At 37.2% G+C, this 17,557-nt stretch overlaps 1 protein-coding gene across 9 annotated transcripts; it reads left to right on the forward strand.

The window, feature by feature from the left end:
- Positions 1-343: 343 nt before the first annotated feature.
- LOC103722030 (uncharacterized) lies at positions 344-17,278 on the forward strand. 9 transcript variants are annotated; one of them, XR_016398355.1, is made up of 5 exons: positions 348-2,931; positions 3,024-3,574; positions 5,658-5,937; positions 15,511-15,613; positions 16,899-17,278. XR_016398355.1 is itself a non-coding variant. In XM_008812448.4 (3 exons), exons 1-2 carry the CDS (start codon positions 2,615-2,617, stop codon positions 3,532-3,534), a joined length of 828 nt encoding a protein of 275 aa, XP_008810670.3. In that variant the 5' UTR covers positions 344-2,614; the 3' UTR covers positions 3,535-3,574; positions 16,980-17,278. The 9 variants fall into 9 exon arrangements, 2 of the variants coding, with proteins under 2 accessions (XP_008810670.3, XP_008810669.3); XR_003388518.4 differs by having other exon boundaries at positions 16,980-17,278; XR_606400.5 differs by lacking the exon at positions 15,511-15,613.
- Positions 17,279-17,557: the final 279 nt, after the last annotated feature.

A 17,557-nucleotide genomic window follows, 5' to 3' on the forward strand; every position in this document is an offset into this window, starting at 1 on the left:
TATCATAATATATTAATATATTATGTTAAATAATTTAATATTATGTCATCTTATGAAAAATTAATGTATGCTAATAATTATAATATTTTGTATCTTTATTATTGTATTATAATATAACTATAATATTATATTACATTACATCATAATACATTGATATATTATGTTAAATAATTTAATATAATATTAAATTATTATGCTATAGTATACAATGTTATATTACTATATTATAATAATATTATATTACATTACAATAATATTTTACTATATCATACATTTATGTATTAATATATGTTATATTTTATTATGCTCTGTTGTATAATACTATGCAATGTGCTTTATGGTAATTTTGTCGTACAAAAGTACTTTCTCAATTTGTTTACCAAATACATGTTAAAGTGCTACAGCATTTTAGAAATATAGTTACCAAATAACAAACAACTTTTTATAAAAGCTCTACTTCAGAAAGCTCTACTTTTAAAAGCTCTATTGCCAACAGCTCTTCCAAACAAAGCCTAAGTCGCTTTCCTGAAACTTGGATGAGCTACCGAGAACCGATCCAATCCAATTTCATATTTTGTCTTAGATCCGATCTAATCAAGCGACTAGACCCACTAGCCCAAAACCCACTTGGATTGATCCGAAAACCAAGTTGTACCGGTTCCAAGCCTAAACTGATTTGGGTCTAATATTGGACTAATAGGTTCATGCTAGATCAAAATTTTGAACCATGTTTTGTCGAGATTTTGCCCATACTAGCCTAATCCAAGCAACCCTAGCTACACCTACTAGGAAAAATTAGCCTCCAAAACATCCTCCTATGGTCCACTCTTAACACAATCCACCCTACCGGTTCTCACAGGCACAACATTGATTTGGCCAGCCCTGTTTTTTTTCCAAAGAGATCGAAGGACCTTCGGAAAATTTAAAAATAGCATGAGATTTAAAACATAAGAAAATACAAGATTTTAAGTGAGAGTTAAGTCCCATAATTATTTGTCTTTTAAGGACTAACCCGCAAAATCCCATCTAATCTGTAATTAGGGATGCAAATGGGTTGGGTCAGACTGGTCATGAGTGATCCGAATCCAACCCGATTCTTTGTTTGGGTTCTAATGTTAGATCCACACACAACCCAATAGAACCCAATAGAAAATTGAGTAGGGTTGAATCTCCAACTACAAATCTTAATCCAATGGGTCATTTGGGTCAGGTCGGATCCTTGTATAACTTGGTCCGAACCTAAAAATTTCAGGTTCAAGATGGGTTCGGGACGGGTCCGGGTCGGGTCCGATTCGAGTCCAGCCCCAACCATCTTTCTTTTTGCTGAAGTTGTGATTTCTTATTTAACGGATATTCACTTTCTCAAATTAAATCATATAAGTAAATGACATGCTTGTCTTAAATGTTGGTAGCTCTTCTATCTTGTTCATAACTTATTGAGACATGACCCCACACGACGCTTCTCAAGGTACACTCCTAAAATTTCAAATGATTTTGGGCCTGCTCCTGCCGGTGCTCATCAAAGCTGCACAGCTCTCAAGAACTTTTATTAACTTCCTTAGGTAATGACTCAATTTTTAAATAGATGCTTCATAAGCAACATTTGGACCTGATTCATAGAAACTACACTCTTACCGATATCATTCATATCCAAATGCTGGTAAATGGTAATTGATCCTTTCCACAAAAGTTGATAGTCTATAATACCAAATAGTCTAATACAACTCGAAGCCGAAAAATTTATGGACAGTAAAGTAAATTGAACGGGTACATAATTCAAAACCAAATGCATATGGTGTCTTCAGTATGGATCTAAAACCTTTTCTAAAACAAAAAACATAGATCTAAAATAACTGTTGACGGTGTAATTAAAGTCTAAAAGTGGCCATAAAACTACTGAAACAGAACTACATGAGTTTTCCTAGTCCTTTCATCTACTGGATTGGTTGGCCTTCTCTTTACTAAGAGCAAAACAACAGTTTAAATTCGAAAATTCCATAAACTAGAAAGCAGCAGGATAGTGATACCTGATCTGCATTAAAAATGCATCAAACAGAATACCAAACTAGTGCAGCAAACATGTGATGCTTTTGTAAAACATGTGATGCGCCTGCGTATGCCCAAATAGTTTATTCGGTTCGGATCGTGTTGTAAAGTTGAAATCTAAATTTGTCTAAATTTCAAATGGATCGGATTGGGTTGGGTCAGTATTCAAGAAAGCCCTCAAAATAGAGCGGTTCAATTTTAGAATCCGACGTGGCTCTACAGATCCTTTAAAATGGATCAAATCGAATCTAAATGGGTTAGAACGGATCCGTTTTTGGTTTTAGGGATCCTTGAAAACAGATCAAATCGAATCTAAATGGGTTAGATCGGTTGAGTCACGGGTCAACCCGACCACGCAGCCTTGTCCGCGGTATGCCTTCCGATACCACTACGCTACTCGTTGCAACGTTCGAAACCACGAATCCCTCTCTCTGCCTCTCAGCCATGGAAGCCCGATGGGAAAAGGAAAAAAAGAAAGAAAAAGGAAAAAGAGTCTCGCTTTCTCACAGCCATGGAAGCCTGAGGGAACAAAAAAAAAGAAAGAGAGAGGAAAAGGAGAGAGAAGAAAATGGCCTTGTTTCTTCCCAAAATCTCGTCCTCTCCCCTCCTTCCTCACCATTGCCCTTCCCAAAATTCCCCAACGAGGCCCTTCCTCTCTTCTTCATCACTAACTAATCTCGAGCCCCCGCCCGTCCACGATGCTACGCGCGAGAAGCCCCCGGCGCTGCACGGCAAGCCCCCCGCCGCGTTGCACGAAACCAAGAAGAAAAGCGAGAAGAACAGCAATAAGGGCGACTCCTATCTCAACCTCGGCCTCGTCGTCCGCACCCTCCGCGACGACCTCCCCTCCCTCTTCTCCAAAGACCTCAACTACGACATCTACCGGTATAAACCCTAGCCTTCACCCCACCACTAGGCCTAAAGTTCGGATCTTTACCCGTTTTCCTGATTTTTCGGGATTTTTCTTGATTTTTCAGGGATGATATCACCTTCGTCGATCCGCTCAATACCTTTCATGGGATCGAGAACTATAAATTGATCTTCTGGGCGCTCCGATTGCATGGCCGGATTTTGTTTCGGGAGATTGGGCTTGAGATTTTCCGGGTTTGGCAGCCATCGGAGAACATGATCTTGATCCGTTGGGAGCTGCAGGGGGTCCCCCGGGTGCCGTGGGAGGCAAGGGGAAGATTCCAGGGGACGTCGAGGTATCGACTGGATCGGAATGGGAAGATATATGAGCATAAAGTTGACAACTTGGCGTTCAATTTTCCCCAGGCGGCGGCCGGGACGGTGACCGTGATGGATTTGGTGGCTACCACATGCCCTCTGAGTCCCAATTTGACGTTTTGGGGGGAGGCGGTGGAGCGTTCTGGTGTTTTGGGGTCATGCTCGTGGGCGAAGCTTTATCAGGCGGTGAGAGGAACTCTGGAGCAAGAGGAGCAAGGTTTGTTTGGGATTGGTATCGAGGGTTTTGTCACTTGTTCATAGCTTGGGCATTGGAAGAAAGCTGGTGATGTATATATCGAGGGTGAGTTCTTATGATATCAAAATGTATTATATTGGGAAATCTATGTGATATAAGAGGTCTGAGTTGTGAACTTCCTTGTCTGATTTAATAGCACGGTAATGCAAGCTTACATGTTTACATGGAAAGTATAGTTCCTTGTATCATTCACCTTCCCTTTTTATCTTGTTTGTAACTTTATGCAGTGATCTGATGATTATTAGCTCAATTTATGGCTAATATAGAAATCTCGATTGCTTTTACAACATTTTAGTGGTTTATTATGAGAAACATTCAAATTTATTTAGTTTGGGATGAAGAAACTGTTCTTTTTTTATCTCATTCAAAGATTAATGGCACTAGATGAGTTTGCTTCTGTTTGTTCTTTATAAGGACTTCTTGCCTCAGTTACCATTAGAAATTGTAAGCCATAAATCCATTTGTCTAGAGCTAGTAAATTTTTCAGAAGCAGCAAGCTTCTCAGCTTTCCTTGAAATAGTCATCCTGCTTCTTTCATATTTTAAAGGACATTGGAAAATGAAAGTTTCGAAGAAAGTTAGTCTTTAATTCTTCTCTTGTTCCAACTTGTTAAGAAGTCTATGTTGAAGGTGGGAAAAGTAGTGACCACTATGATTTACCTCAAGGAAGATATATATATATATATATATAGAGAGAGAGAGAGAGAGTATGGTAGGTTATCAATCTACCCATTTTTTATTGAACAAAAAATATTCTTACTTTTTATGACTCTTAAGGGTATTTTATGTTTTTTTACAATCCCGCATTAACTCACCCTCTCAACCCCCCAGTTAATACTCTCTCTCTCTCCTTACACACACACACACACACACACACACACACACACACACACACACACATATATATATATATGAGAGAGAGTATTAATTGGGAGGTTGAGAGGGTGAGTTAATGCGGGATTGTAAAAAGACAAACTATTCTCAAGAGTCATAAAAAGTAAGGGTATTTTTTGTCCAATGAAAATTGGGTAAATTGATAACTTACCATAACAGAGAGTAGGTTATCAATCCCCCCCCCCCCCTACACACACATACACATATATATATATACACACACACACACACACACACACACGAATAGTTGATTTTGAACAAAGCTTCATATTCTGCAAACATGATAGTTGTTAAAGGAGTCTAAATTGTCTCCATATTGCATCATTCTTATGGGAATATTCTTAAGACTAGATTACTGGTGATTGGGTTTTTTTTGCTACATCAGAAGTAATCATTTAGCAGACCATTTTTGAGGCCATATATGTAGGATTGGTTCTATGTTGTTATCTTTCAACCTAATTGATTGCATATAGAACTGAACTAGGTAGAATTGTAAATCTTTCAAGAAGTTCCAATTTTGTCAGATTTGGTAGCTTGAATGGTTTCAAATCTATACAGAATGTGAAGCTCATGACATTTCAGCAAACTGTGACCAACATGAACATATAACTTTCAACCAGTTTCAGGCAATTTTGGCTACATTTAGCATCGCTTGAAACAAATTAAAGCATTTAGCATACAGCTAGTGTAAACATTAACTGAGCCTGAAAGATAAAACCTGAGACAGAACTGTCAATATCATGGTCAACATAGGAGCAAAGATCGAATACAAGTACATTTTGCTTGATATTTAATCAGGGGCATTGAGTAACAAATCAAGTGCATGAGGGTTTAGATTGTGCTTGATTGAGGAATTTAATGCAATGTGTACCCTTCATGTATCAACTAATGGACTCTTACTATGTTAAATTTGGATATCTGCTTCTGTTTTCTGGTTTTTTAACTTCTAAAATATATTTGTATTTGGAGCCTTTGCATATTGGATGATGTTGTCTTGTTCTCTTCAACCATTCAACACACATATATTGGCCTAAATTTTTGCAATCAATATCTAACCTTACAACATCTATGACTCAAATGGGATAATATACTTTGTCTTCCTATTTATTTGCTTAGTTGTCTTAGATGGTTAATAGTTATTTCAATAGAGTTGATATTCATTTTTTTTAGAATTTTCTTCCTTGTAAAACATTATACTGATCTGTTCTAAACTTTGACTCTCAATGTGGAAGCAGATGATCCAATGGCTTAGTATGGGATTAAGTAGATCAAAAATTCACCTAGTGAATATGTATCTACATGGTGATGTTTCCTGACAGCAATGCTCCATTTGACATTACACTTCTTTAGCAAATCAAATTCTCCTTCACTTCATCAGAGACAGTCATGATACCCTATCGGAAGGAATGACTAGTTTTCTTCCATATCTTGTGAGAGGTGAACCAAGCCCTTGTCCTCACAAGAAAGCCTTTCTAGCAAGAGGTGACAATTGAATACCCATTTTAACTTCATTAGGTATTACCAATTCTCACTTTTCAGGTACAATAAATCTATGAAATAATTATTGTGGGAATTTTCTATTTATCATCTTTATTGAGATGTCATTTTCCGTTTTCTTTTTTTCACTAATATTGAAGCTGTAATTTTTCTTAGAATTATTCAATAAGAAAACAATAGTAGAAATGCTAAGGGCTTTTGAACTTCTATTGCACTATGTTCAAGCACAAAAGAAGATGACATGGAAATGCATATTTAGTGTTTGAAGCAGTTGATCTGGAGGGGAGACAAGACTAGAGAAGCACCGACAGAAATTTAAGGATTTAGAGAAGAGAACCTTTTAGCCACAAAAGTTTTCTCCCTTGTTAAGCCTTTCACATATCTTGATGGATGATGCGAGATATATTCTTGCATAGTCTATCATAATGAACCTTGTATGTGTTAATTAAACCCTAATTCTTGAGGAGTAGGCCCATGATATAAGGTCCTACAAGGTAATTATGAAAATCTTGTCTAGGAGGTTGAGATTGTGTTTAGGGGTATTAAAGCAAACTGAAGGCATGTAACGATGTTGATCTTCTAGGTCGTAATAGAGGGGATGAGTGTTGAATTTGATGGAGTAATTGGATGAGTATTTAGTATTCTCTTGTGGTTTCTTACCATTTGTTACTGATTTTTGCTAGGAGTCTCTGGATATGTGTTAAGGTGATCTTGGAAGGGTTCAAGTTCAACAATTATTTTATGTTGGAATAAGCGGGGACTATTTTCCCTTGGTGTATTATCTGATGAAAATTTTTGTTGAAATTGTTAGAGCTTTCATTCAATTTAGTTGATCTTTATTAAATGCTTTACCTATGGTAATCTAGGAGATTAAAAGTATGACTAGGACCCTTTTATGAATATTTCCAATTGATATTTAACATGTAAAGCTTGTCCATTCTTATAATAAGAAGGATGATGTACTTTTTAAAAGTGGTTTTATTTAACCTTTAGTATATACTGATTTTGAAAGTTTCCAACTCTTTTTCTGATAAGAGCAAATAAAGTGATTTAGGGGCAGGAGATGGGGGAGGGAAAATGTTCCTTTGTTCCATGAAGTGTTCTCTTGGTTAGGGGCTGCTTGCTAGGCTATAGCTGGACCTGTGTGCAAGACTGCTACAGCTATAACTCAGCCCAGCTGTTTAGCGGGCTACAACTCATTTAGTGCAGTAACTCAAGCTGCTAGAAGGGTGCAGCTCAGGCCTGACTTGCAGCAACTCATTTAAAGACGAGAGAGATACAGGTTTATTACATGAAAAATTTTGGACTGTCAGATTGATGCGCTAATATCTCCTCGAAGCTCCTTGCAATTGATCTACGCTTAAAATCATTTAGCTCATGATCTAGGCCCTTAACTTCATCATGACTCCAATGTTGCCATTGAATTTATCTTAAATAACATTGGTGTTAAGAACTGAAGTGCATTATGCTTTGCATGAAATAGTGCTTTTTCTGTCTCAAATGTGGCCTAAAAACAGAAATCAGTTTTATTCATTTCAATCAGCTTTATTGAAATAAAAATTAAATTATTCTAGTCCAACTGGTGCTCATTGGACATATATCAGGCTCTTTCTATATTAAACTTTATCATTTATTTATGCTTATTTCTTTCTATTAATAATTAATATTTATTATATTAGGAGCCTTAAGGTGTAATATTTGATTATTTAGAAGATCATTCTTTTACCTCATTGGTGCATAAGTTTTATGGGTCTGTAATCATTATCCACACAACCATATTTACAGTGTGTTCCCTTGTGCATGTGCTTGTGATTTGGAGAGTATAGAGAAGTAGGTGGAGGGTGGGTAGGGGGGTTTGCAGGTTGTAGCACAATAAGATGATTTTTGAAGTGGTTGGTAGCATAAGATTTCCATTTTAGTCTAGCTTTTACTTATTGGGCCCTAAAATATCCATACTTGGAGGGCTTTATTCTATTTGTGTAGTTTTCTTAGATGGCTAATGTACATTTCAAGTATACAAATGGTCTAAATTGTTTTAAGAGTATTATCTTTCTAAAATCACGTCCTATGTCGTTACAAGGATCATATAGTGTATTAGATTTGATAATCACCCATAAATTTGAATCGATGAATGTGGAAGTGAATGAGTGGGATCAAGAAGGTTGATATCTCTCCTTAAGGAATGCTTGTGTAGGCGATAATGCATTGACAATCATGTGTTTATTTCCCTTTTGGACACCGTGTTGCATGCCCTAACCAAAACAGTCCATTTTAACACCAACATCAAACTTTCCAAATGTTTCAATTTTTTTTATGAGCCCAAACATATGCAATGTAGTACTTATTGGAAAGGGCATAAAGTCAAGAGTCCAATGCTTTTTATGGAACTCGATTCTGAGTTCTAGGTAAAAAGTTATAACTAATATGCTGACTGTTATGCAGAATGCAGAATTTACATGGTATTAGGATTGTTTTGGTCAGACATTAGTTCAGATCAAGGATGCCCTAGCATGTGTTTGAATGGTTTCTAGAGGTTTCTTAGTATATTAGATTTGCTAGTCACCCATAAATTTGAATCTATGAATGTGGAAGTGAATGGTGGGTCAAGAAGGTTCTCACCTTAAGGAATGCCTATGTGAGTGATAAGGCATTGATAATCATGCTTTATTTAAAAAATTGTTTTTTGATAAATTGGGCACTTCTAAATGTGATCATGGATCGCTGCTAAATCAAACTGAGGTGGAATATTAAATTTTCTTATATCTACCCACCTTCCTTAAGACCAACTAGAAGACTTCTCCTTCAGTCTCTTTAATGTTCCAGTTAAGGTGAAGTGCAAATTTTATTGTTTCTCCTCCTCAAAGTCTACTTCTATTTTCATCTTACAAAAAGAAAATAAAGGATGGAGTAGATATTAAGACTTAAAGGCAGGCTAACACCACAAGATGAAGGTATTCTAAGTGTTAGAACTTAATAAAAAGCAGCTAGAACCACAGGAAGAAGGCCAAGTGCTTTATTTATATGACTCATCAAATTTAGTTGAAAGAAGGCCAAATTCTAAGAGCAACAGGTAAGATATGTTGATAGGCTAGAAAGACAAAAAAAAACAAAACAACCCTCAGTTATGTAGTTATAGGACACAGACAATGGTTAAAATTCTTGATATCAATTATAGGACAGAAGGGAAAGATGGCACATAATGATGGTAAAGTTTCAATAAATGACAAAACATCTAGTATTGTGCAATACTGTGAGAGGTAAACAGTGAGATGATATGACAAGCTGGGCACAATTTATGATGGCAGCAAACACCATATGGTAAGCCATGGCTATCAGGTGTAGTGCTGGTAACCATATGTTTTTGCCTTTGGATTTAAAACAGAGTAATAAGGCCCATGGTACTTTCTTCTCTCTCATTCATTACTGATAGTAGAGCAAAGAATTGGAGCATGAAGGTGTGGCTTGTGGCTCATAAGTTAATCAACTATAAAGAAAGGGAGTGGTTTAGCATGGTTACATTTGGACAAAGAAGTTATAGTAGTGGCACGAGGATTGAACCAAAGCAATGCAGCAGTGGTACAGTTTGATTAAATTATACATGATCGAAGAGCAACACATTATGATACCACGGCGAGTGAAGCTATATAGCAATCATGGTCTGGTCAAACAACAAGGAGAGTTAATGACAGTGGTGATGAATGGTGAAGCTTACAGAAGACAGTATGGTAGTGGTGAATTAGATGCTGAGCCATTATGCTTACTCTACTCTCGGCATGGCTGCAAGCAGGCATGAACTTGACATTAATGACAAGGCTCATGATTGGGACATAGCAAACAGATATGAACAAGGCCTGGGGGCTGCCATGCTGTCAACTTTGCTCAACATGGCGGCATGCAGAGTTGTTGACACGACAAGAACTGCAAGGCTTATGGCCAGGAAACAGTTAGTAGGCGACAAATGAGACACAGGGATGTCATTCTGTGGTTATCCCTACACATGGCAGCAATACAAGCACTGAAAACCTTTTTTCTCTCTTTTTATCATCATCCTTTTTCCAGCAGCCTATGGATCTGTAGCAATATTTTTATCATTGGGATTCCATTGAGCCCCTTATCTTGGTTGATCCTCACAAAGATGGTGGAGAATACTGCTGATAGTTTCTCAATGATCATGAAAGACAGGTTAGCGGAGCCTCTGGTAGATCCTCATGATTTTGATGCTGGCATACCAAGAGGGATATTTTGCTTTTTGCCAAACATACAATTCATTATTCTAGACTTCAATTTCATGATGGTGATATTTACTTAAACAGGCCTGAGTTTCTTGCTCTCTGCTGTACCACACGATATTATGGCACTGGAAATGAGGAATTTATACTTTTCGGATCATAGTACATTCAAAAAGAAAGGGAATTTTAGAATCCTTGGGTTATAAAATTATGAAATCACAAGAACGGAGTGGAAGAAGAAAGGGTTAGAAACTCAGAATCCTTGGATTATAAAATTCTGAAGTCAGCCAGGATGGAATGGGAAGTGTAGAATACATGGATGCATCAACGTGGATGGACTCAAGACTGGACCGATGATGTAATAATCCAGTACAGAATCATGCTACTAATTGTTGGAGTTTCGGGTAATCATTGTCAATGGACAATACAATTGCAACCAAATTTTTTCAAAACTTTTAGAGTTACGGTGTTCAAGACCTAACATCATCCACCTTGATTATGGTAAATTTGAGATATTGCTCTAGATGGTTAACATTCATGCCTTTATAGCACTTTACAGCATATCACCAATACCATTGGATTAGATCCTTTCTTTTTATTTTTTTTTTAATCTTGAGAGACACATGGGCTTGTTGTACTTGATCAAGTACTCCAGTATAGTGTACAAAATGTTCCTTCATAAGCAAATCAATATTGATGGATTTAATTTACTTGGTTTGGGGTCCAAACTTGGTTTTTCGCCATATCTAAACCTTTTAATTTCACCTATTGGTCTCTTTTAGATATTTCCTACAACAAGGTCCCTATTTTTTTCTTTTGGGGATAAAGCATGGTAAAGATTTGAACCTTTTTACCTTCTATGACTTTCACCAAGTTCATGAGTTGCTCATGTATTACTCCCATCAACTAAATAGGTTTCTTGTCCTCCACCTTTTTGGGAGTCATAGGGTTCTATGCATAGTATTTCTTTAGGAATTCTCCATGCATAGGTGGAATAGGCTACTTCCTTTGGCCTTCAAACAATTGGTACCGTATGCATAGCAATTAGCAGTAACAAGTCCTCTCAAGATAAACAATCGTACCTTATTCAAAGTTTCAGATTCAGGTCAACTTTTTGTAAGCTTTTGCCATTTGGGCTTGACACAACTCTTGATTTTGATGAACCATTAAGTTGTCTTCATCAAGGGCTAGGGGTGCAAATGGGTCGGGTCGGACCGGGTCATGAGTGATCTCGACCCAACCCGGTTCCTTGTTCAGATCCTAACATTGGACATATATCCAACCCAATAAAAAATCGGGTCGCATTGGTTCTACGGCTACAATATTTGACCCAACAGGTTATTCGGGTCGGGTCCATGTATAATCCGGTCCTACTCCAAAAAATTTAAATCTGGTTCGAATCCAACCACAAGAAAATGCTGGTCAGGAGGTCAGCCAAAAATTTATCTTGTCCCTATTTTTGGTATGGAAACAAAGCAACTAGTCACCGAAAAGGGCCAAGGCATTCTTAACCAGCCATCAAGAGACTAGAAACTTGAAGAACTAGGACAAAAATGAAAATAAACACTGAAGCTAAAACTCAGTGTTCAAATTTGGGACATTACCATATGCCACAAGATCTACGCAACTATATGTACTTTCCATGACTAAGCTAATCAAATAACAGTGATTGAATGACCATGACCAAAAGTTCATATTCTTAAAACCCATGCATAAGATCTATGGCAGTTATGCGCCAAATAATTCTCTGAAGAATTCTATCAAATTCAAGACAGATGGTGAACATCAAAAGATTCAAAAAATTGAAAGCAGGGTTAACAAGAGATAAAGAATGTTCCAACAAATTTTAAACACATTGAATTTGGTTACAAGTGGTTCCTGACAATTTGCATCACCAGTTCTGAAGGTTTTTGAAATTCACTTCATATCAGGTTCAACCCAGGCTTGCAACCTGAATTGGGCATCATGAGTCATCTCTTACTGAAACAGCCTTGGAAAGCTTCGACAACTGATCATGGGTAGAAGCATCCATCAGTGCACATGTTTCACAAAGTTCACACTTTTATCCCCTAATCATTGGTTCTGGCCTCTTCTCTTCTTGGATATGCTCTTGCCTTCCTGCATCTTCTTTTTCTTTGCATTTGGTGTCGTCTAAGTGTAATTAGGTGGTATCACAAAAGGATCTTGGATATCTGCCACATGGCTACTACGTCCTAATGTTGTGGAGTAGGACTAACAGTATGTGCCCTAATCCACTGAATCCGGGAGCTTGATGGTTGCACTACAAGACTCTTGTTTTGGGGGCTTGAAGGAGGTGTGGCAAACTCTTCCAAGGGTTGTAGACTTGTATCTCTTCAAGCTTTGTGAATGCAACCAGCACCCAGATATTAGATACAACTGGATTTGCAACCTGCAAATGTCTACTAGCTTCTCACACAAAAGATACGAAAAGATAATGCAACCTACAGTACCATAATTATATTTATATGAAAGAATGTAGTTGCAGTTGACTAAGAGAACTCAAGGAAGCGCTGGAATTCAAAGAAGCTATTTTAAACCTCAAGAATTTTCAGCCTACCGATTGTGTTCTCTCCTAATTAGATGTTCTCAAAGGACCCAAAATGAATGAAATATATTTCGAACCAGAATATTATAGAAACCATGTTTCTGTTGCTTTTATGTCATTTTCTCCCGAATGGTTTCAATGTTATCTCTAGGTGTCCAAAGTTACCAAAACTAGGAGACTAAGGAGACTAGGAGAGAGCAATTGGGAAATGGAAAATTGGAAGGAATCAAGGGATGTGGCTGAAGTCAGGTTGGGACTGGGACGAATTCACGGTCTCACGGTCACGGATTCGGAGTTGCAGAGATGGAGTCATGATCTCACGGATGACAAATCTGAGATTAAGACACCCCCTACCAGCCTACGGGCCCTAACGGTATATTCAGATTTGGATCAAATCAAGTCGTAGAGTAAACGATCCAAAATTGACTCAAAAAACAATAAGTCAGGTCGGGTCGGAATTCAGTAAACCCAGATCCGACCCAGAAATAGAATGGGTCCAATTTTAGAGCCCGAGCCGGCCCCATGGATCCTTTAAAATGGGCCGGATCGGGTCTAAGCGGGTCGGGTCGGGTCTGGTCACGGGTCAACCTGACCCATTTGCAGCCTTATCAAAGACATCAAGCTCATCGAAGCATAATTGAGCATCTTATCTGTTGTTTGCCCATATTGCACTGTGATGCCTAGAGAAATTCCTATCTCCAATGAAAACACTTCCTTGACCTCAAACGCTAAAGAATATAAGGCATAGATTGAGTTGGGGTCTGATATGTGGTTCAGTAAGACTTAAATGTTTTATACAATCTTAGGTGCAGTTCTGGCCACTTTTTTGTTGCCACTGTATGTCTTGTGCTGAAGTTAAAGGCATCAACCAGGCCATTTGCCCTTGCATTATAAATGGATGAGTACCAGCTATCTTGATTAGCAGACCTTCCAAATTGGCAAGACAAGTTTCAGAAATGAGTCGACATAGGATCCTGATTTGATCTGAGATATTAATCTTGGTGATAGAAGTATAAAGGATCTTAGACTCATCAACAATTCGCTTGGGTGTAAGTTTTCCCATCTTTATTAAAGGGTCTCTTTTGTTTAAATATACTGAGGAACTTCTTGAAAACAAGTGATGCATAAAAATTTTCTTTTACATCATATTCCCAGTAATAGTCTTTCATTTATTGATGAAGCTTTTCATGAATCATGTATCTATAGATCCTTTAATTTATAGTACATTGACATTACCTTCGTGATCATTTATTGATGCATGCTTAAGTAGCCTTAAGTAGTAGATATCCTTAACTGTTTATATGTGATTTGCAATTAGGATGCCACATCTGTTATGAATTGCTCTATGTGTGACTTCGGATCTACGCAGTCCTAAATCATCTAACATATTCATTCTCTGGTTAAGAATATTTTTATTCCACTTGGTGGAGGATTCACATGGTTGGCAAATTTTCTAACATATTCATGTGTTTGAGAATCCAGTTAAATAATAATAATAATAATAATAATAATGATGATGATGATGATGATTGATTGGGAATTTACACACGTGTGACATTTTTCATTTGATTGTTGGAAAAGATTGTTTGATTGGCTGAAAATTATGAATAGTAATTTCAAATCTGAGAGTTGCCGCAATGCTAGTTGAATAATATTAATGATTAAAATGCAGGGATCTAGTAGTCTCTGATTGTCAGGAGGCAAAATCCTTGTAGAGATGGTTAGCATGTAAGTGCAGGTAGCCTCAACTGAAATACAATAGCCACTATCTGATTTCAGAAAGGGTGTGAAAGTTTGGTCCGGTCCCACCAGGACCTAAGAACATATGGCGTCTATTGGAAATCCATGACACCATGGTTTCACATGATGTGGAATGGTATAATGAGGCTAGTACTTTATTTTAAAAGAGTTAGCTACAATTTGTTGCAACTTTTGCATCCTTAAGTTTTTTATGGTCAGTTTTGATGCTGTACATGGAAAATGATTAAATGCCATCCTTGAGCATGATGGTTTGGAGTAGTGGGAGGGGTGCCATTGGGGTGATCTGATGACTATGATGATTTAATTTTAAAAACTGAGCGGTGCTTTAGTTTGATTTATGATATGTTGTAATTGGTTATTGCCATCTGGTACAAAAGCTTCTTTCCTATTGTTTCAATGTTGATGGTTTACGAACCCAATGGAAAGTGCTGTAGTCACTCAAACCTACTTTGACTTGGTTCTGTAATGAACAAACTTACATGTTAATATGACATTATATCTTCTGTTGGGTGTTGTTAAAATGAGCATTCTGATAATATTAATCATCATAGAAATAAAACTTACCCAGTACTATGGATGATTAGACATCAAGTTCTGACACGAGACAATTTGAAGGCAATCTGAAAATGTTTCATACTAATAGATTCTATCAACGAGTTATGGGGGGGACACCAAAATTATCTACTTATAATGTGGAAGAAAATTTAAAATGAATGATTCTACGCAATCTATTGTTTATCCATACACATGTGCTTGCTTTCCAATGATATCAATTCTACTCTCGTATAGTAGATATATGTTAGTTGGAATGCGAAAAGGCAATGATGTAAAAGGGTCTTGCAGAAAGCAGAGCAAGTTTCTTTTAACATTAGGAACTTGGTTTCTTCTTGAAGATTACTTAACCCTCTTCTTTTTATTGGAGGGTGATTCTTCAGAGTGAAGCACTTGTATTAACTATTTGAGTAGTTAATATTAATAAATAACATGTAAATTCCAAGGATAAATACTAAATCTTGGAAACATTTAATTACACAGGGACCCTCCAAAATGTGTTCAGTGAGCGCTTGTTGGCTTATAAATCACTAATCACCCACTTGAAGCTGTATTTATCTAGTTCCACACTCAGTGTGATGGACAGGTATGATTTTTAATGATGGATGTGATGGATAGTGATCGACAAGTTGTATTGATTCAAAAGTTGAGAGGAGTTCTTGTGCTTTAGACCGAATAAAGAGTTTTTATAGGCGACCTCAATTTCTAGAGATTATTTTGAATGCACTCCATCCATTTGTTGCATGTAGTTTCCAATGATGTTGGCTTATAAATCTTTTAAGTACCCAGTTTTGAGCTGTATTTATCTAGTTCTACATACATGGTGAAGTCGATAAGTATTATCTTTAATGATGGATGTGATGGATGGTGGTAATCAACCTTTTATGTTGATTTAAAAGATCAGAGAATAACTTGTTATAAGGTGACCTCAATTTCTATAGTTAAACTAGCTCCTATGTGCCTTGTCCATTTTTTACATGTATCTCTTGATGATGTTAGTTTTCCAACTATGAGGAGAGGAGAAAAAGACATTTGGTTGCATAGGCCTCTTTTGACCATGTTCTGTGAACTACTATGGAGATATCTCTGTGGTAGATCTCCAGTAGTTGTCTTCTATGTGGTTTTCCGCTTAGCTCTGTTGGAAGAGAGGCTCAACAACTCTACCAGCCTAACCTTTCATTTGTCCAACCGCACCACCCAATAAAATGGGAATTGTTGACAAACACCTCTCCATTGGCTGCAACTGATTTCAAAACCTTGGACTTTGTATACTGCATGGAGGCATTCTAGTTCGGCTCAAGACTTGCTGTTCCCGCTGTCATTCTCAGTTTGCTGAATCAAATCTCAGTCAACTAAAACAACCATCTGATAGCATAAGATGACAATTTATCATAATGAGATTGTTTAGAGTGTTGTTTAGCTTAGTTTTTGATGGGCAATACTAGATAACTATTTATTTTTATATTTATTTTTACCTTAGAGATGTCAGGATACTGTAAGTTAACACCAGAGGAAGGTGAACCTAAATTGTGACAGCATCCAAATTGGATAGATCCTTCTAAGCTTGGACCAATCATGAGCCCTTTTACTTTTATTCTCTTTTAATTAATCAGATGTTTGGATGATTTCCATGTATTTGACAGAAATTTCCACGCCGAGGACCTCTTTAGTCCATATTTGTCTACCAACAACATTGTACCTAATAAATTCTCTTTGAAACTTTCACTCCTGATGGACTTAGCTCTCCTACCATGGGAAATTGCATTGCATTTTCCACTTGCTTGGTAGCTTCAAATTTAGCTGTTATTCCTGGTTACAACTTTGAAAGATGATTGCTCAAGTTATGACTCTTTGTTGTCTCTTTCTAGCAGAGATGGTCTGCCCATTTGTAAAGCTAAACACCTGATAAATGTGATGGAGGCTAAAGGAAGTTTCATTCTTTCTTCTCTTAGGTTCTTCAGAGTGAGGCTTGTCATGGAGCGAGGAACGGTGATTGGAAACACCATCACTGCAGTTGATTGTGGACCAGAGGTCATTGTAGTGTACAACTATCATTGTGTTACTACAAATAAAACAAAGAGAAGCTAATTTGAAAGGTATATGTTTCAAATTGATTGGTAGCCAAGATACTACAAATATATATTTTCCAATGTTCCACTGCACATTTCTTGCACGCTTGGGAAACTTCTTGTCATCAAGGAAAGAGGAAAGGGGAAAAGAAATAAAATTCATCTGTTCAAGTTTCTTACTATTAGATCTGTGAATGGGATCAGAAGGACGGAGATTGATCGACACGCTCTTGCAGCCTCATACCTGCTCCAAATTTAGCAGTGTTATAGTTGATTATGCCATTTTCTTTCCCTCTCTTTCTTTTACTCAGAACATCCATATCCTTTGTGAGGTTCAGGCTCTAACCCAAAAGAATAGCTTTGCCGTGGTCACCTCTGAAGTCACCAAGGCACCAACTCTTGAACAATACCTACTTCTCATGTCGATCAACTGAGCCTGTTTGAGTGGTTTGTTTGATAGG

The sequence above is a fragment of the Phoenix dactylifera genome, chromosome 14, assembly GCF_051530095.1.
Source record: "Phoenix dactylifera cultivar Ajwa chromosome 14, Ajwa_hap1_PhDact_Kaust_v1.1, whole genome shotgun sequence".
Classification (NCBI taxonomy): domain Eukaryota; kingdom Viridiplantae; phylum Streptophyta; class Magnoliopsida; order Arecales; family Arecaceae; genus Phoenix; species Phoenix dactylifera.